This window comes from Eublepharis macularius, chromosome 2 (assembly GCF_028583425.1).
Source record: "Eublepharis macularius isolate TG4126 chromosome 2, MPM_Emac_v1.0, whole genome shotgun sequence".
In the NCBI taxonomy this organism is placed as follows: Eukaryota; Metazoa; Chordata; class Lepidosauria; order Squamata; family Eublepharidae; genus Eublepharis; species Eublepharis macularius.
Genome location: NC_072791.1, coordinates 145269447 through 145290602, shown reverse-complemented (window position 1 = coordinate 145290602; position 21156 = coordinate 145269447). Strand labels below are relative to the sequence as shown.

At 40.5% G+C, this 21156-nt stretch overlaps 1 protein-coding gene across 1 annotated transcript in view; it reads right to left on the bottom strand.

Moving 5' to 3' along the window:
- LOC129325027 (acyl-CoA (8-3)-desaturase-like) overlaps positions 1–21156 on the bottom strand; it is a 29923-nt gene that overhangs the window by 7070 nt on the left and 1697 nt on the right. Inside the window, exons 2-8 of the mRNA XM_054972523.1 lie at positions 13915–14025; positions 10840–11037; positions 3367–3468; positions 3132–3260; positions 1568–1625; positions 956–1032; positions 736–833 (exon numbers count right to left, since the gene is read on the bottom strand). Of these exons, the coding sequence (XP_054828498.1) occupies positions 736–833; positions 956–1032; positions 1568–1625; positions 3132–3260; positions 3367–3468; positions 10840–11037; positions 13915–14025 (773 nt within the window). The remainder of the gene's footprint in view (positions 1–735; positions 834–955; positions 1033–1567; positions 1626–3131; positions 3261–3366; positions 3469–10839; positions 11038–13914; positions 14026–21156) is intronic.

Below are 21156 nucleotides of genomic sequence, written 5' to 3'. Positions count from 1 at the left end.
AGAATGTAGACTTCCTCTGTGCACCATAGAGGAGTGCCTTGTTACCTCCTCCTCTTTAGGATGGTCTCAACAGTGGCATTTGGAAGCAAAGGGAACGGACCCTAAACGAGAGCTGAATCCGGGTGTAATTGTGGGGAGCCTAGCTGCCTCCTTCCTCTGGTTAGCTCTGCCCCACCCCCCTAACTGTCAGACCAGCTCAAAACCTGAATTTCCAACAAGCTATTATAGTTAGTAACTTTGCTGTCAATTCTTCTATTTATTTATTTCAGTCTTGAGGAAATTTTAAACAACTTAACATAGGAAGAAATACTATTACATTCTCAGTACAGAAGCTGTTGCAGGTAATCACTTTGGCTAGGCCCAGTGCTACCACATACTTAACATAATGGATTACTTTCACAAGTTGTACCTCCTAAATTATAGGTGTGAAACAACTTCCCTGCAGTATCATAGTTTGCGTGCATTCTAAAACACTGACATGGCTCACCTTAGATAGTATCTTGCTTAAATAACCCAAATCTATGTGACACATAAGAATAGGTTTGACTGCTAACACAATGCATAACTGAAGAGTTTAACCTAAAACAAATAGAAGGTTCTTATTGCTGGAAGTCAAATATATTAAACGTACCTTATAACTTGTAATAGAAGTATAAATTCTTAACATATTTATGATTAAATATCAGAGATAAATGTTTTATAAAGCTCCACAATGAGGAGACCTCTTAGTGTTACCTGGCCAGCCAGAAGAATGCCATAAAACACTTAAATCCCATAATAGGTATATACATGAGACAGACTCGGATGTAGAAGGTTATCATCAAAGCTAGCTCCTGTCAAAGATGAGAAAGAAAAATACTCTTGATCAAGTGATTCAGCAGACTTGCACAAGATGATTCACAGAGCAGCTTCCCCCCCAAGCTGTGTGTTTTCGGATAATAAGAAACATGCTTACCACCCATTCTTTTCGCTTGATTGAGAAGTAGAATACAGAGAACTGGAAGAAGGGAAGCAATGCTCCTGGACCTGAAACTGTTTAGGGGGGGAAAGCACAGACTATTTACTAAACATAGGTGAAATGTAACATTTGTCCTCCATTCCCTTCCTCACAAAGCAAGAAGGGTATTAAGCTGAGATGTGTCAATTGTTGAAAGGGATCATTCTTCTCCTCCTCTGATCAGGCTCACCTTTCCGTTCACACTTCAGCCTTCTAATAGCCATTACAATCAAATATCTGTCTGTTTTCCCTCCCATTATGTTTTCAGTTAACAATTCTGTGTTTAATGCTTCCCATCTTTTAGCCCCTTTTTATTATCACCTGGAATTGTCCTATTTCCTTTGGCCTTGAATTTCTGCTGGCTTGGAATGCTATAGTTTGGGCTCTCCCTATGACCCTTACGATGTATTCTCAAGAGTAAGAAACTAACAGTGCAATCCTCAGGACAGTTTCCTGGGAGTAAGACCCACTGAGTAGACTTCAGTGGGATTCTGTGTAGATTTGCTTCACATTGCTCTAAGTGATGAATTAATGGAAACAGTGGGATTTTTGAACTGCAGGGATACTTACTGAAGAAGTACTTGTGTTGATGGTTGTAAGGCATGAACTTCTTTTTCTGCATCCCAAGCTTCGAAAAAAGAGATATCAGCAGTTCAGCAAATCTATAGACATCCTCTGTATTTCCTGTCACTCTTTCCCTAGTCTCTAGGTAACACCAGTTATACTGGCATAAGAATACACCAATCACCTTTACTCAGCCATCACTTCAGACTACATATTGGGGTATTTGGGGAATGCAAATGAAATTGTAATCATGATGACTGGATCATGATCTTCTAAAAGCACAGATTTCTGCTGCTACGTGCTCTGGTCAGTGGAAGTGTTGGTGAATGACCAGCCAATTAAGGCTTGTCTCCAGAAATGTATTTTATTTATTTCCTATATTTGTAATTTGTCTTCCTGCCTATCAGGGTCCTTAGAATTCAGTTGACTGTTTCTGCCTTAAATTGTTGCGGGGTGGGGTGAGGTGTATTTTCATCCTAAAAATTGAGATATATATTTTGAGTGTTTTGCTAATGAGATGTTTTATTTCATTTATAGTCAGCCTTTCTCACTGAGACTCAACATAGATTACATAGCCTACAGGACAAACTAGACACTATTGTTCAACATGGGGACTTGCAGCCATACTACAGCTACAAGTCCCGGTGGCTACTCCTGTGTAAAAAGTGCAGATGGGCCAAAATCTGATTGGAACTGTGGCATGGGAGGTGGAAAATAACAACTCCTGCCTCCTCCACCCCCACCATTCAGCATCAGAAAGAAGTGGACATCATTTGCTCTACCAGGAAACTGCAAATTCACTTCAAAATTTCACTTTAGGCAAAATGTGGTGGCAACCCTTCCTCTTAATATTGAATGTGGATCTCCAACTTAGACAGACATCATAAAGCTCTGTAACTGAAACTGAGAATCAAATCCATTTCGGTCTATTTTTTTACAATATCACCACTGTATACATGGCTGGAGCCCCACGTTTTATTCTCTGCAAATTTGGGGCTTACAAGAATCCTTTGTATCTTTTTCCATTGCAGAAGCCCAACATGCCTCCCTAGAAACTAGTACATGGTAAACAGATCATACTTTCCATTCCACCTCAGTGTTCTGTTCACTCATGTGAATGGCAGAAAAAAATAATTCATTCACTCTCACTTGACTTCAGAACTTTCAGTTCTGAAATAAGGTATCAGGGTAGAAGACATTGGACAGGAGAGTAATAACAAGACACAAAGGATTTCTACACAGCTGAATTAGATTTACTTCTGTGAAGATTCTGACTCAGAACTGGGCACGGGGAGGTAAGACAATAATGTTTTATATAAGGTTATACAAATCTAAAAATATTCTTTTTACAGGCTTTGCAAGGCCAAAGATGGAGGAGTTTGTTTCTGGTTTCTGTGATGCCTGATTAATGAGGACATCTGCAAGTTGGGAAATGTTAAACCCACCCATGTAACAATTGCTGTGTCATACAATTTTTCTAGTGCTGACTAAATAGCTCATTCTCAGTACCTTTCAGCTGCCCTTCTTAGTATATCAATAATATATTATAATATAAACCTTGAAAATGTACCTCTGCAGCCAGTTTCTTCCCTAAAGCAAACAAAAAAGGATGCATGTTGAGATCAGGGTCTTTACGAAAGCAATTGGGCTTGGCATGGTGCTGGAAGTGCAGGTTATTCCACCACTTTGCTGCCATTCCCTATAGGAAAAGAGAACATAGGACTAAGAACAGAACATAAATTGAACCCATGTCCTATAAAAGAAGAAGTTGTCTTCTTTATTTTTTCAAAGCAACAGATACCTACTTTCATTATGCACATTAAGAATGTATGTAGCATGTGATTCCATTTTGATATGCTAAAGACAGAAAGGTGTCCCAAGTCATGCTGAAACCAATTCATTTGGCACTGTAAGAGAAAAGGAATAATTAGAAAAACAAGTTCACTGTACAATTTAAACAGAATGAGAGTAAATATGTAATTTACACATATCAAGGCAATCATCATGCTCCCTTATGACCCTTTCCAAGGATGCCTTTCCAAACTTAAGAAACTAGATTCTGGAACTTCCGGTTTGGGATTCATGGAGGTCTAACGCAGCTCCATTTGCGGAGCTGACCGGATTGCCGTTTTAACCGGCCGGAGGGGTGAAAATAACCCGCGGCCGACTGCTCTCAGGCGGGGAGCAGGCAAAGAACGCTCAAGACCCTAGGGTGAGCTAGATCTCGGACGAGGGGGGGCTCTACACAAGGAGTCTCCCCCCCGATCCTTGAGGTCCCACCTTGTGACGGGTCGGCTATAATCTCTGCGGCAATCTTGGGGCCAATTCGGTTGGCATAAGACCTACATACCCAAGCTTCGATCGGGGAGGGAAGTCGAGAGGAGAATTTAAGATCGAAACAGCGATTACAACCCGAGAAAGTTGAAGAGAAGGTAAAGATCGCTATCTCTTGAAACGGGACAGATTGACAAAAACAGAGAGGAAAGAAAGTAGATTTTTAAACTGCAACAGACTAGTGAAAAGGAGGTGAAGACTCGGCAGGAGTTGTATTTTAAAAGAGACTAAGTTTAAAGAAGTTATTACAAAAATCGGACTATTGTTTTGAATACCTGTGGTTTTGGAGCTGTGGGAAAAAGACACCATCGCGAGACCTGCTGTGGGAAGACGGGAGACAGGAAGTGCGTAACAACAATAGAGTGGCTGGAGGGAAGCGGCCCTTGCCAAGGGACAGGAAGTGGGGAATCGCCATTTTTGAAAGTGGAAGGGTCGTGGCTTCAGCGGAAGAGGAAGTAGGCCATCTTGGATTATAATAACATAGAGAAACCATAGAGAAAAGACGCCCAACATTTTGGATATAAAAAAAATTAATTTTGGCAAAGATTGGGACATTTGAAAAAAAAGGAAAACGTTTAATTATACGCCACGGAGCTGAGGAAGAGAGCAGATTCGTGGGAGCGAGCTAAAGCAAGCCCCACGATGTCGAAAAAAGAGTGGCAATCGGCAATAGAAAATTTGGACAAAAAACTTATAGACATGATGAAAGAACTTAAGGACACGAAATTGGAGCTTATTAAAGAGGTCAAAGAAGTTACACAGACAGTAAAGTCGGAGCTGTCAGAAGTGAAAAAAGGCGTGGAAACGATTAGCAGTGAATTACAAGGAACGAAACAGAGAGTCAAAACAGTAGAAGACGCGATGGAGAATTTAATAGAATCGCAACAAACAGAGATGAGATCGGTAAAGGGGAGGATGTCAGTTGCAGAAACTAAACACATGGAGAAGCAGCTTCGTTTTCGTGGTCTGCCAGAAGTTGAAGGGAAGTCAGCGCAAGAACAGATGACTGAGGTGTTGGCTGAATACCTGGGGAAGGAGGAGGAGGAAATTGTGGCTATCCTAGATGTGGCGTATCGTGTGAACTCGAGAATTGCAACCCAGAGGAAACTACCAAGGGATGTGATCGTGCAGTTTACAACTAGAAATATGAAAGAGATGATTGTGACAAAACAATTTCAAGACCCATTGGAGATCGATGGCAAGACGATTATCATAATGAAGGAATTGCCCAGATCAGTGTTACTGGATAGGAAAAAATATAGAGTGTTAATTCAGACTTTGAAGGACATGAACATTAGGTACAGATGGGAGTTACCGGAAGGAGTGTCCTTTGAGTTTGGAGGGGCAAAAAAGCGTATCAGATCTGAGCGTGAGATGGAGAGATTTATTAAGGACAATGAAAAAGACTTACCAACAAAACCATGAATATGGAGTGTAAAGTATTATCTTGGAATGTAAATGGACTAAACTCACCGAATAAGAGAAAAAATATTTTTCATTGGCTACTAAAACAAAAATGTGATATTGTTTGTTTGCAGGAGACCCATATTAGAAAACAGGATGTAAAATATTTAAAATCTGGAAAACTGGGCAAAGAATTTGTAGCGGCTTCCAACAAGAAAAAAAGAGGAGTGGTGTTGTATATAAAAGAGGAGCTGCAGCCAAAATTTGTTATGAGAGATGTGGAAGCTAGATTCGTAGCAGTGGAATGTAATTGGAACTTAAAGAGAGTGTTGGTAGTCGGACTTTATGCACCTAACGGTGCAAAGGAAAGCTTCTTTGAGGACTTAAGGAAGCATTTAGACGATTTTGTATATGACCAGATAATTCTTGCTGGAGATTTCAATGGAGTGACAGATTTGGAACTAGACAAAAAGACTACAAAAGCACAAAAGAAAAGAGGATTATTGCCAAAGCCTTTTTTTGAGTTGATTCAACAAGAGACTCTCGAAGACGTATGGAGGAGAGAATATCCTAAAACCAGACAGTTTACTTTTTATTCTGCAAGGCATCTTACATTATCAAGAATTGATATGATCTGGGCCTCAAAGGACTTAGCGTTATGGACTAAGGAGGTAGAAATAATGCCGATGGTAGGCTCAGATCACAACCCAATTATGTGGAAATTTGGAAAAAGGAGAAAAAGGAAAGCCTGGAGAATAAATGAGGACTTGTTACAGGAAAGTGAGAATATGGAAACATTGAGAAGAGAGACTAAGTTTTTTATACAATACAACGTGAATAAAGAAGTACCAACCAATAAAGTTTGGGATGCGTACAAGGCAGTTGTAAGGGGCATACTAATGGACTTAAATGGCAGAGCAAGAAAAAAGAAAGAGGAGAAAAGACAAGAGATTGAGGAGAAAATAAAAGCCAAAGAAGCACAGTTAAAAAAGAGACCAGGGAAAAAGAAAATATACCAGGAAATCAAAATTCTTCAAGAACAGCTAACAGCAATGAGTAATAAAGAATTGGAGTGGAACCTTAAAAGACTGAATCAAAAAGCGTTTGAGGGTGCTAATAAACCTGGGAAATATTTGGCATGGCAATTGAAGAAGAAAAGGGAAAAGAAAATAATAAATAAAATCTGTGAAGAAGATAAAACGTACTTGGAGCAGACTACCATTAGTAGAGCCTTCTATAAATTCTATGCTAAGCTGTATAATAAAAAAGAAGTAAACAAAGAATCAATAGCATCATATCTGGAGAAAACCAAACTTCCAGAAATCTCGGAAGCTTGGAGAAATAAGTTGAACAGTGAAGTAACTGACGAGGAAATAAGCAAGGCAATACAATCCGCAAATCTAGGAAAGGCGCCAGGGCCAGATGGACTTACGGCTAAATTTTATAAGATAATGGCCAATGAACTGGCACCATTCCTAAAAGAGGTGATGAATGGAGTTTTTAGGGATCAAAGGATTCCAGATACTTGGAGTGAAGCGAATATATCATTGATCCCAAAAGAGGGCCAAGACCTGACCAACGTGAAAAATTACAGACCTATATCACTACTTAACAATGACTATAAAATTTTTGCGAAGATATTGGCGGAGAGATTGAAGGGGTGGCTCTCGGAAGTCATAGAGGAGGAACAAGCAGGCTTTTTGCCAGACAGACAAATAAGAGACAATTTAAGGACAGTGATTAATGCTATTGAATACTATGACAAGCGTTGTGACAAAGAGGTTGGTTTCTTCTTTGTGGACGCTGAAAAAGCGTTTGACAATTTAAACTGGGACTTTATGTTTGCCACTATGGAAAAGCTACAATTGGGAGAAAGATTCGTCAGAGCAATTAAGGAAATTTATAGAGACCAGACTGCAGCAATTGTAGTGAATGATGAACTGACCAAGAAATTGATGATTAGTAAAGGAACAAGACAAGGTTGCCCGTTATCTCCATTGTTGTTCATTTTAGTATTGGAGATTCTGATGATACAAATCCGACAAGATGAGGAAATACGAGGAATAAAAATAAAGGACTATTCATATAAGGTCAGAGCATTTGCAGACGACATAATGTTAATCGTAGAAGACCCACTGGAGAACATGCCAAAAGTGATAGACAAGATCAAGGAGTTTGGAGACTTGGCAGGTTTCTTCATTAACAAAAAGAAGTCAAAGATATTATGCAAAAACATGACTAAGCAGAAACAACAATTGTTAATGGAAACAACGGATTGTGAAGTAACTAGTAAGGTGAAATACTTGGGAGTTGAGCTGACTGCAAAAAATATAGATTTATTCAAGAATAATTATGAAAAATTATGGACTCAGATAGAGAGAGACTTGATTAAATGGAATAGATTGAACCTGTCATGGCTGGGCAGGATTGCAGCAGTTAAGATGAATGTGTTACCAAGAGTAATGTTTCTGTTACAGACAATACCAATCATCAGAGACTCTAAACAATTTGAAAAATGGCAGAGGAAAATATCAGATTTTGTTTGGGCAGGCAAGAAGCCTCGAGTGAAAGTAAAAGTTTTACAAGATGCAAAGGAGAGAGGCGGAATGCAACTGCCCAATCTGAGACTTTACCACGATGCAATCTGCCTAGTTTGGCTAAAAGAGTGGATGACATTAAAGAATAAGAAACTATTAGCCCTAGAGGGATATAAAAAAATTTTTGGATGGCACGCATACCTATGGCATGACAAAGTAAAGGTCAACTCGATGTTCCTGCATCATTTTGTAAGGAGAAGTCTATATACAATCTGGAAGAAGTACAGAACTTACCTACAAGAAGGAACCCCCTTGTGGGTGGTTCCATATGAGGTGATAGATCCGAGAGCTGTGGATAATGAACAACAATGTTTAACGTATAAAGAAATAACTAAGATTGAAGTATCTAAACTTAGAATAAAGACGCAAGAGGAACTATCACCTAACTATGATTGGTTCCAGTATAGACAGATTAGAGACTTATACAACTCGGACTTTGCAAAAGGGGGCATACGAACAGAGAACTCGGAACTAGAGCAGACCCTTCTTAAAGAAGACAAGAAAAGAATATCCAAGGTATACCAAGTACTGTTGAAATGGTATACTGAGGATGAGATAGTTAAAACACAGATGGTGAAATGGGCCATAAATTTCAATAAAGAAATAACAATGGAGGCATGGGAATACTTGTGGAAAACTACAATGAAGACAACGACATGTATTAATATTAAAGAGAACATTTTCAAAATGATCTATCGTTGGTACATGACACCAAAGAAGATTGCGCTAGGGAACTTGAATACTTCTAATAAATGCTGGAAATGTAAGAAACATGAGGGCTCCCTCTATCATATGTGGTGGTCGTGTGAGGTAGCAAGGCAGTTCTGGGGGGAAATAATAAGAGAAATGAGTGAAATTTTACAGTTTCAAATAAATAAGAACCCAGAACTCCTGCTGCTAAATTTGGGAATGGAGGGAATTCCAGCCCATCATAGGACGTTGATTTTTTATATGACTGCAGCAGCTAGACTTTTGTATGCGCAGAAATGGAAAGTACAAGAAGTGCCAACTATGGAAGATTGGATTTACAAATTGCTGTACATGGCTGAAATGGATAAGATGACAAGAAAACTGAGAGATCTGGACTCAGGGCAGTTTAACACAGACTGGGAGAAGCTGAAACAATATCTGGAGAAGAAATGGGAGGTGGGAGGAAAACTGTGGCAGTTTGAGAACTATTGAAGTATAATAAAAGTATAAAAGAGAGGGGTGACTTTACCGGGGGAGGAAGAGAAATGTGAATTTATAAGCAGTTAGATTAATAGATTGATATATATATAGATATGTATAGGTTAACTGATAGAACATTGATAGAGAATAATTAATGACAAGGTTTAAACATGAGGATTGAGTAACTAACAATATTTTCTTTCTTTGATAAGATTTATATGCACCAAACTGAATGTACAGAAGAGTTAAATTGATTGATTATGCGAGGAGTTATATAGAATTACCATAAAAAGTTGAAATGAGTAATATATAGAGAACAAATCAAATTGTTTGATTTAAATGTGGGAAATTTTTATGGTTTATGATATATAGGTTAATATAGAAATATTCAAAACTGGAAAATGGGATAAATTGTTTATCTAAAGACGTATAACTTGGGTGTATAATAAGTAAAGGAGTTATAGATGTACTGCTTAATATAATGGAGAATGTATATCTGTTTTAGATAGAGGAACTTAATAGAAGTAAGGGAAAAGGGACAGAGGGTGGGAAAGCTGTTGGAAGTCAACAAAAGGGGGGGAAAGGGAGGGGGTTAGAAACGAAAAATTAGGGGAAAATTGATTGTAATGTAAAAATAAAAATGTTCTAACCCAATAAAAATTTTTCAAAAAAAAAAAAAAAGAAACTAGATTCTAAAGACATCATATATATATATATATATATATAAATAAAGACATGCGCTCGAACAAAAAAAAAAAAAACCCGAACGACGTGATTCGTGGTTCGTAGTATTCCACGGAACCTCGAACCATGAACTTACAACCTTTTCCCAGTTCGTGGTTCATGGTTCCGTGGCATTTCAACTGCCTTGCACCAGCTGAAGAAGCCAGTGCAGGGCGTTTGAAACAGACAGCCTCTTTTTTCTGCTGCCCAGGCAGCAGGAGAATGTAGCTATCAGTTTCACAGACCCTGTGCCAGTTTCAGCTGATGGGCTGAACCCAGCACGGGGTCTGTGAAACAGACAGCCTCTTTCTCCTGCCGCCAGAGCGGCAGGAGAAAGGGGATGTCAGTTTCACAGACCCTGTGCTGGGTTCAGCTGTGGGGCCTGTGAAACTGACAGCCTCTTTTCTTGCTGCCCAGACTGTCAGTTCCACAGACCCCGCACTGGAACCGGTGCGGGGTCTGTAAAACTGACAGCCCAGGCAGCAGGATAAAGGGGCTGTCAATTTTACAGACCCCACGCCGGTTTCAGGTGATGGGCTGAAACCGGCGTGGGGTCTGTGAAACTCTGAACCAGCCACGGAACAGCTGGAAATATTAGTTTGTTCCGGAAAAAAGCGTTCCCACAGAACGTGTGTTTTGGTGCAAACGAATTGGCCATTCTATACAGAATTTTGTTCCGTGGTTTGTTTCATGCCCATCTCTAATACACACACACACACGCACACACACACACACACACACACACTTTTCATAAACCATGGCTGCACTTTTTTTTTCGAGATTCATGCAAAGGCCAGCAGAAGTTCATCTTGATTTAAACAGCAACCCACCCATTTTACAATGCAAACTGCCCTGGAAACTTCCAGAAGTGTCTTTGTAATGTGGCATGAGGCAATAATATTTGTAAAAGGTCAACACCTGCAGAGCCACAAGAACTAGTTGCATGGTCCCATGGACCATGGCCTTTATTTGTGAAACCTTTCGAATGATTGAAAGCATATAGAAGATCTGGCTAATTTCCAGGATTGTACAGTGCCTTCAGTACTGTACCTGAGCAGTAGCAAATAATGCAACACCTAGGAAGAATGGTAGTAAAGATGTTCCAAAGTACCAGATGGTAAACCAGGCACCAACATCTAATATCACAATGTGAAGGAAAATCAGGAAGAAGAAGAGGATGTTGGGCTTCAAGAGTTCTGCCTTCTCAACAGTGGATCGCAGCTTACGGAAGTCCTCTATTATCAATTGCTGTGGAAAAACACACAGAATTTCACTCTGGTTTCTTCTGCTACAGTCTAATTTGACAGGTGAAAAACAGGCAGTTGAAATGAACTTTTTTTTTAGACTTCCAATCTGAACATTGGGAATTTTTAGAGGATAATTTTGGCTTACCATCACTGAGATACAGTTTTGTTCCGTCTTAACTCCTGTTGCAATTTATGAAGTACTAAGTACTGTACTATGGCATTACCAAGTCTGATGATCTGATCACCACAACATTTGAAGAAACTTCTGATTTTCTGTATCTGTACATCTGCATTCACTTCCATCACTAAGGAGAAGCCCAATAGCTTGGGATTGTCCTTTTATGCACAGGCGATTCTTGCAGGTTTCGGCTCATAATTCTTCAGGTTTTCTTCCAAATTCTCGATGTTAACTCCCTCTTCAGATTCAATGTGGCATTTCAAGATTCTCTTCAAAATAGCCTTGAAACTCCACATTGAAATATAAAGGAGAAGCTATGCTTCCAGAATTTGGAAGAAAACCCAAAGAGGTATGGAGCCAAAAGCTGCCAGAATTGCCCATGCAAAAAAAGGCCATTATCTAGCCATGGTAAGACTCAGAATTATGCCATAGTTTATGTAGCTAATTTCTTAGCTCTTAATTGTTGTAAAACTTGGATTAAACTGATGACTGTAGAACCTATGCAAAGATCGGGTTGCTTGTATGTAATTGCTGTTCTTCAAATGGTTCTCTCTGTCTTCATGTTGATGAGCTTTGCACCTACACAGAGATATGATTTGGAAATTTCTAGAACTAGATGCATTTGTGGGGGGGGGGGTAGAAGGTTATGCTGAAAAGCAATGCTGAATTTAATTGTTGTGACTGTTTCCTCTAAAAGTTAAGGTCTGATGATAACAGTGAGAGTTTTCCAGTAGTTTAGAGAAGCTTAATGCGCCGCATGGCACTGTATTTCTACACTTCCTTGGGAATGCCTCCTCAACTAATTTAGGATACCAGTTTAAGTCTAGACTGGAGAACTCAAAAACTTGCACATTGTCTTGTGTTATTTTAGTTGGTCTTAGTAAAGGGCATTATATAACTTTTGAAGTTTAGTTTGGGAAAAGTTGAATATGGAGGGTTTGAATAAATGGGTTTAGGATTGTGCTGCATGACTACTGGGTTGATATGCCCATGACATACAGCTTTATAAAGATGTTAGGCAATATGATATGTATGTAATATACATGAGAGTTCCTAGAGATTTCCTGTCTAGGTTTCTAATGAAGCTCCGGAAGAAAACCAGAAATATTTGTCTATTTTTAAAGTTTTCAGAGAAAAAATTGGAGTTTTAAAGAGCACTGAGAAAAAACTTCAGTGAAATATTTTCTCTTTTTTGGAATGAGTGAAGTGCTTTTTATGATAAGCTTTTACTCACTTAAACTGTATAGTATGAAAATTTTCCTCTAAAATATTTTACAGCATTAGATAATGATAATTCCTTCATAAGTAAAGTATGCATGGTCCACAATCAATTTGCTGTCATTCATTACTGAAGAGTTTGATGTTTTCCATGTTATAAAGTTAATATCCCAATAAGGTTGCTAATCCTATTGTGACTGCACAAGTAGTTTTCTGTCCAAATAGTGCATTTCCTTTTGTTTATTACAAAATCTGTCTTCTATTTTCAAATTCATTTTTTCCCTATCTCTCCAGCGGCATACTTTGAGCAAAGGTAGAAAAGCATGTAATAGTTTGTGGGTTTCTCTTTGTAAGGAATATTCATAATTATGTAAAAAAATTAAGGAATTTATTCTTTCAAATCTCATAAATATACCAGTTTCATATAAAAGTTTAAAATTATATAGTTTATGATTTTAAACCAGAAAAGTAAGTTTGGTTTGATAAAGTATGTGTTGTATATATTTCATTTTACCCCCAAATGTTTGATTTCCATAGTGTGAAATGCCCATGGCAAACCCTTCAACATTTCTGGACATTTTATATCTCTGTTTCTTACTCATGACGGGAACACTGCAGTCTCAGATTCTCACCTACCATTTACTAGGCTGCAACACGCAGCTTACGTAAAAAACTGAAGATGGTGTGTGAAGGAAGATTCTCTTCTGAGTTAGTTCACACATTAGATTTTCTAATAAAAGATAACACTATACTTATTTTGTTTTTCTATAAGACCAGCTGGGCATCTATCACAAAGAACATAATAGGACTAGATTATAAGTATGGAAGGAAAAATTATTTTAGGTTACACATCATATGACCACTGTGTAGTTTCAGCGTCTTCGTTTCTACATGAGAGATTGCTAGGATTACTAACTTCAAGGTGGGGCTTGGAGTTCTCCTGGAATTCTAACTGATCTTCAGATTACAGATACCAGTTCCCTTAGAGATAATGGCAATGTTGAAGGGTTGATTCTTTGGTATACCACAAAGTGTAGGAGAAATGGAAGTCCTAGAGTGGCTACAAAGTGTGACTGCTCTAGGGCTTCTGCTTCTTCTATGGTATATCATAGAGACTAGGATAAAGTGATTGATTGTTGCCTTGATGAAGAGCCAGAGGCCAGTTGGAGACTGAGATAAGGATGGCTGGTGTCCATCAGAGATGATCTGCCTCCTTGAGTGATATCACATCCCTGCTAAGCTCCCTCCCCAAACTCCACCCTTCCCAGGCACCACCCCTATCCAGGCACCACCCCCACATCTCCAGGAATTTCCTGGAATGGCAAAACTATGGAATTTGGATGAGATAACACTTTTAGGAAACCTAGAACACTGACAACAGAATCACTGTATAGCTCTTTTATTATGAATGAAAGCCTCTGGTCCTCCCCAACCTCTCCACTATATATCATTTCCCCCTTCTGACCTTGGGAAAAAACTCACATTTTTGTTGGGCTCAGAGTTAGGTTGATCTGGTGCAAGCTCCCCAATCAGCAATGGCTTCAAGTATTTGCTCACATAATTTTTATCAAGGTGGAATGCTGTAAATGCATCCTAGGAAGAGGGGGAGAAAAATCACAAAATAAAATGAAACGATATACAAATCTATGCAGGGGAAAATGATGAAATGTTGCTTCAGACAGGTTAGTCTTAAAGGTGCTACTGGACTCTTTTTGATTTTGTAGACCTTTCAGTTTGCCTACAATATAAATGCTTATTTACATGCATCTCTGTTACAAGGTTTAAGGAACACCAGCTGCACAAACAATTTACCAACAAAGTGGATAAACTGCAGAGATGGAGCGTCTATCAGGGCAGCACACAGGCAGCGGCAGCGGCAAGAGAGCTCGCGCGCAGCGCGCCGCGGCCACTGCTGCCCCTGTGCTGTCCGCGGCGGCAGGGACAAGGGGCGCGGCGGCAGCAACGAGAGAGAGCAGGCTGTGGCCACCGCAGCTCGCTCTCTTGCTGCTGCTGCTGCGCCCCTTGACCCTGCTGGCGCCAGCTGCAGAGTGTGGGTGACAGCGGCAATGAGATCAGCATGCTCTTGCAACCGCCGCCTGCTTTCTCTCTGCCACCACCTGCTCTTGTGGCACGGGAGCACACCCTGCACCCAGGGGCACGCTGCGCCACCCGGGAAGGGGGCGCCCCAGGGAGCACCCCCCCCACCGGCCAGGTAAGCGGGCGCGGGGGAGGGAGGGTGGGATCGGGAGATTCCCCCGCCCCAAGCGGGGGGGGGGGATGGGAACCCTAGCTTGAACGTTTTTCTAGGAAAAAGCCCCACTGACTAGACTAGGATTCTGAATAGACCTGGTTAGGATGGCACTGTAAATCTACTTGTGCCTTCTTTAGTTTTATTTTATTTATGTATTTATTTATGTGTTTTTATTGTTTTTGTTGAATTTTGTAATCTGCTTTGAGCACGTTTTCATGGGAAATGTGGGATATGAGAGTTTTATATAAATAGATTTCCGATTGGCTGCATGTTGGCATATAAAGTTAAATGATTTTTGTTACTCTGTACCTTTTGCTTCTATCTGCTATTGTTTTTCTGGGTCTTCTTCTTTCTCCTGTGTCTTACACTCTCAAATGCACATACATGGAAAGCATTTATGTGAAATAAATTATATGCAACCCATACACAGGTCCCTTGGAAGCCCTTCTTGGGTAAAAAGTGATAAGACACTTTTTATAAATACATTTTCACATATATTCATGATACACGTGGCACTTCCAGTCTACAATGTGGATTGTACAATTTTTGTACATAAAACTTGCATGAATTTATTTACACTTTGTGAAGCAGATGTTTCTATCCCTTCAATTATAAATTAAATATTGGGTCTTAGATCCCCTGGAAGCTTTCTGTGGGCAGAGGAATTTGAGCTCATGGCTCAACTTTCTCAGCTTCCCCTTCCAGCAACAGCCTAAAATCCCCACCCCCAAAATCTTGTTTCCGAGGGGCCCCCCCGGAACAGAATTTCAGGGGGCTTTTCAAGCTGCGGAAGGAGAGGAAAGGTGAGGAGGTTGCACTCTGCAAGCAGAAATTCCTCGTTCCTCAGAAAACCTCTGGGAGATCTAAGCCAATCAATGCTCTGAGCAAAAGCCTCCATTTCTACACGAAAATGTTATTTAATCTTTCTAGGTTGAATTCCTTTTTGTCTCTAAGGTAACCAAAGCTCCCTATATTTCTTCCTCCAATTTATTTACTAAATGATTGATTTAGAAACTGTATATGTCACTACTATAGAGACCTTCTCAAGGCAGTCACAAAATAAAAACATACACAAAATTAAAACAACCACAAAATATCAGTGTTAAAACAACTCACAGATGGCCTATAAATAGCTTTGTGCATTCATGAATACATCCCCAAAGGTTAGCAACAGTGGATGAAGACCACAATATTATGGTAATTTATGATGACACATGGTATTCCATTCTAACCAGGGCTGGTGCCAGGGTTTCTGGCGCCTGAGGCGAGATACCTACTTGTGCCCCCCACCACCACCAATTTTAAAAAAACAGAAGAAATGTAGGAAAAATGAAAAGCACAAAACTTGAAACTTTTTACATTTTAAATTTAATTTTTATTTCTTCATTTAAATTTTAATTTTTTAATAAGTGTGAGAATAACAACAATCTTTGTTTTTCTTATTGTGAGCCAAAAATCTATTTTGTGAGCAGAAACAGCAACTTGCATTGAAGTCTTGAGCACACCTCCTTTTGTGTGTGGGTGTAAAACAGTTTCCCTCTCTCTTTCTTCCCACCTCTCTCTGAACCCAGATACTCTTGGCAGTAGAAGGAGGGTTTCTCTTACAGGGCCCACTTGGAGGAGAGAGATGTTTAGAAGGGGGACTGAGCTGAAGCCTTCTCTTTCTCTCTGACCCTCTCCAAGCCTTAAAATATTGATCACCTTTGTCAGCGATCCCTTTCGAGAACTACCCTCCATGCTCGTCCCTCTCCCCCACCCTTAGGTTTGAAGTGAACGGCAGCTGACAGCTAAGCATGTGGTGTATAAATATTGAAATAAACTATTAGGGGAGAGCAGGAAGGTGGGGTGATATATGTAAACTAGGAAATGAGAGAAGGAAGGTGATAAGGAGGGGGGCACAGTGTGGGGCGCTGCTCTGCTGGAGTGAAGGGGGAGCAGCATTGAGATCGGAGAATAGCAAGGGGGAGGGAGGACAAAAGGGAGAAGGGGGGAGGAAAGTAATAGAATTTAAAACAATTTTAAACCCAACAACAGTGACTTGCTCCTACCTGTTGCACGGGGACTGAAAGGGAATTGTGTGGGTCTCACCTCACTTCCTCCTTTCTCTGTGGCGGTGCACACACAACAAGCCACTCTTTCCACCAAAAGCAGCCCCCCCTCCCCCGCAAAAAGCCTGAGGAAAGGTGAGAAGTAGAATTGATGCCAGCTGGGGAGGGGGAAAGGGATGTACTAAAAGGAATGACAGGATTGCCCATTGGAAATAATGGGAGAGGCTTGAAGGCTCATTGGCAAAAATGGGAGCCAGGAATGCCAATTTACTTACATGGGCTCCATTGAAATGCATCACAACACAAAAAAAGTGCAAGAGTTCAGTAGTGAAGCTGTGGGTCATGAAAGCTCATCCCCTACCACAAATTTTGTTAGTCTTATAAGTGCTACTGGACTCTTGCTTTTTTCTACTGCTACAAACACGGCTACCCATCTTGATCTATCAACACAGGCCACAGAGTGGAATGACAGTCCCTGGGAGAAGAATCAGTGGACTAGGACTGGAATGGCAGTGGGTGTGGAATGACAGGAGGTGTCATTCCAGTCCCAGACCCTGACCGTATTCCCAGGAGCAGTCTTTCCACTCTTTGACCTGTCATTCCAGTCCCTGAGCACAAGTTCTATTCCTAGGTGCTGTCATTCCACTTTGGGGCTGTCATTCCAGTCCAAGAAAATTTCTGCTATTCCCAGGGACTGTCATTCCATTGTGCTGCCTGTAATTCCACTCCAAGAATGCTTCTCTACTAGGGGCTGTCATTCCACTGTGCAATCTGTCATTCCTTCCCAGAGCACAGATTCTGCTCTGAGGGGCTGTCATTGCACTCTGGGAGTTGTCATTACAGTCCGAGAACACTTCTGCTCCTCCAAGTGTCTATCATTACAGTCTGGTGCCTGTCATTCCAGTCCCGGAATGCTGCTTCTACTCCCAGGGGCTGTCATTGCACTGCACTCTGGGGGCTGTTTCCAGAAATGCTTTACAAGCTGTTTATTACATCAGGAGCAGAATCATTCTGCTAGTTCAACCCTGGGCTGCAAAACAGACGGATAATAAGCGTTCCAAATACACGCACACTGTGCTGTATCTGATCCCCACACCAGGCCCCTCAATGCGAGCAGGTCACGTCTCTTGCAGAAATTCACCTGCAGCCTTTCCCTGCCCAACCTCAGTGCCTCATGCTGCTGATCAGCACAGTAGGCCAGTGCACGCTTCTGCTTGGAGCGGGGCTGCGAGTGCGAGCGGGGAGAGCTGAGGGGTGGCACGAGTGCCAGCCGGGGAGAGCTGAGGGGCGGCACGAAGCAACAGGCACAGTCTGGTTGCTTCTGCACTGTGCAGCCCGTGGGCCCGTCACTCACTGCTGCTCTGGTGCTGGGTTGGGCTGAGGTGTTGTTGGAGGCAGGGCTGGGGCCGGCACATGGGCCTCCTTCGGAAAGCAGCGCCTGCGGCAGCTGCTTACCTTGCCTCTATTGTAGCGCCGGCTGTGATTCTAACCATAACCATGGGTGAAAATAAGTGGGAACTGACTGGTATAGACTACTAGTAAGAAAGTGGACAAAATGCTACTTTCCATCTTTTGCTTCAAGCCCCCTGAAAAAGATGTAAAAAATGTAAGTTGCTTTCATTCCTTTACCAGAAAAACTTTACATAAGATTGCATTGTCACTCATACCCTTTCTTCTAAGCAGGTATGGGCATAGATTCATACTTCACTTGTACGTCTTTCTCACCACAAGCATGACGATTAACACCTACCATAATCCCTACCCCTCAAAATACATGTGCAGTTGCATACCTCCATTTACCACGAATACATTTCTTCCTGTATGCACAGAGAGCAAACGCCTGGGAGACGCAGAAGCACAGATTAATTTTCTCCCTAACTTGCACTGGAATTTAGGGAAGTCAGTTTATCCTTGCTGCTGAAGCACCTTGCTGAAAAAATTTCAGCCATTAATAATATTGATTTATAAAATATCCCAAAGGTTAGGCACTGTATACAAAATGTTAAAAAGAGCAAGCCCTGCCCATAGGTTTACAAGCTTAAAAAAAAATTAGAAACTAAAGTTTTGCATTTAAATAGTTTAGATTTTATTTCCTCTTGCTAATGTGGGGGTTTGTAAAGATGTTGCTGCTAGTTAAAATGCAGGCCTCCTCTGAAGAAAAAAAAAGGGGTTGGGTGGATGAGTGGAGTGAAATCTGATTGGACAGGAGGTGTAACCTAGGAGGTGGAACAAACTGCAGCAGTTTTTTTAATTACTGTGCTGAAACAGAAGTGTTCATTCTGGTCCAGATAGGAAAGTTGTGTGCAGTGTGAGAGCTCCTGTGTGTTTGAGACAAAATATTTATTCTGGTCAAAACAAGCAAACTGTGTTTCTCAGAGAATCTGTATGTGTGATATTCAGAGATACTCTTAAGACAGGCAAACTGTGTGTACACTTAAGAAAGTTGGTGTATATCTGAGTGAGAGATTATCTAGGTCAGGGTCATTGTGTGGAAAAGCCTGTGTGAATCTATGTCTGCATGGATTTCATTCTGTTAGAGAAGATCTGTGTGGAAAATTAGTCTGTGTGAATGGACTTAAGATTATATAACTGCCTCTTAAACGATCAACTTAAGAACTATTCTGAAACCAATACACTTATCAAAATTCTGCAACCATCAAACATATATGCAGAGGAGTTAGCCGTGTTAGTCTGTGGTAGCAAAATCAAAAAGAGTCCAGTAGTACTTCAATAAAATTGGTTAGTCTTAAAGGTGCTACTGGACTCTTTTTGATTCATCAAACATATGTACCTATAAATAAATTCTGCTTTCATTTAAGAAAGATCCTTTATTTTCCATACAACCACCCTAACATGCTGACCATTCTGGCACATTACCGGCTTTAACAAAGCCTTCCTATATTACAAGTTATAATAAGGATGCCTAAGGCGAAAGCATTTGGTGGCAGTGAAAACATTTTGTGGGAGTCAGGGAGGCAGCAATATACAAGTCATACAAATGCGAAAGGGAAGTTGTTCTTGAGAGCTTGGGGCAAAAGCAGAACAAAACCTAAGCTCTGTAAATAGAAATATAGGGAATGTTTATTAGGACCAGAGCTCTCCTGAGATATAAGTTTCAAGGTAATGTAAGGAGGAGCTGAATTTAAGGTCCAAAACCAAACGTACAAGGTTTAAAGGGATTTGATTCATTTGAAATGTGGTGCTGGAGGAGAGTTTTGCAGATACCATGGACAGGCAAAAAGACAAATAAGTGGGTACTAGATCAAATCAAGCTGGAATTCTCCTTAGAAGCTAAAATGACAAGACTAAAGCTATCGTACTTTGGTCGCATCATGAGAAGACAAGATTCTCTGGAAAAGTCAATAATGCTAGGAAAAGTGGAAGGCAGCAGGAAAAGAGGAAGACCTAAAACGAGGTGGCTTGACTCAATAAAAGAAGCCACATCCTCCAGTTTGCAGGATCTGAGTAGGTCTGTTAGAGATAGAACATTTTGGAAGTCTTTCATTCATAGGGTCGCCATAGGTTGGAAACGACTTGACAGCACATAACACACACGCAAGATAAGCAAACCGTTACAGGGTGGTATGAAAAATAATCTTAAATGTTACAGTTACATTCATAAGCTTTTGCCGACAGGTTATATTAAAGGTTCCACCCATTCAAAGTAACGGGAGTGTGGAAAGAGCTGCAGGTACAGCTCTACTCGTTTAGTCTAAAACCACATCCCTAGGCACAGTCCCAGTTCTGGCCCACTCTCTGTATTAAAGTGGATCTATTTTGAAATGTTTCCCTTGCAGATTAGTTCAGGACATCGTTACAGGTTCTACAGGTTAACTTTAGATATTATCATGATCAACATCATTCTACAAACATGTCACCAAAGTAATCTAGGCACCAACAAGATTTGCAAATCTATAATAGCTTGTAAGAATCCGTTTGCCTGCTCACAAGTAAGAATATGATTGCCTCCTGATGGAGGTTTAAAAAGGAGGTGCTTTGTCTTTTTCCTGATGGAGGTTTGGCATCTAAATAGGAGCCAGCTTTTTTGAAACATTCATATGACATCATCTTACTTTCCAGGTTTGATCTACTTTCCAGGTTTTCTCTGCTGCAATCTTTCCAAAACCTTTTGATATGATCTTTTTGGAAAAGATTTGCCCGCTGTTTGGTTGGGAAGGTGCACAGTTTTAAGGACTTGCCCACAGCAGCAGCATTTTCCTTGTCTCAGCAGAGGACTTCTTAAAAATCAATAATTACTAAATCAATATAGTCTTATAATGTTATAACAAACTACTGCCATGATCTACTAGCTCCTCTGGATTCCCAGCTCTCACTTTAAGGTAAGTATCTAGCTTGTTTGTTGTGAAAGCATAAAGGGAAAGTGACAATGTTATAGTTCTTCAACAAAAAGGACTTGAGAATTTT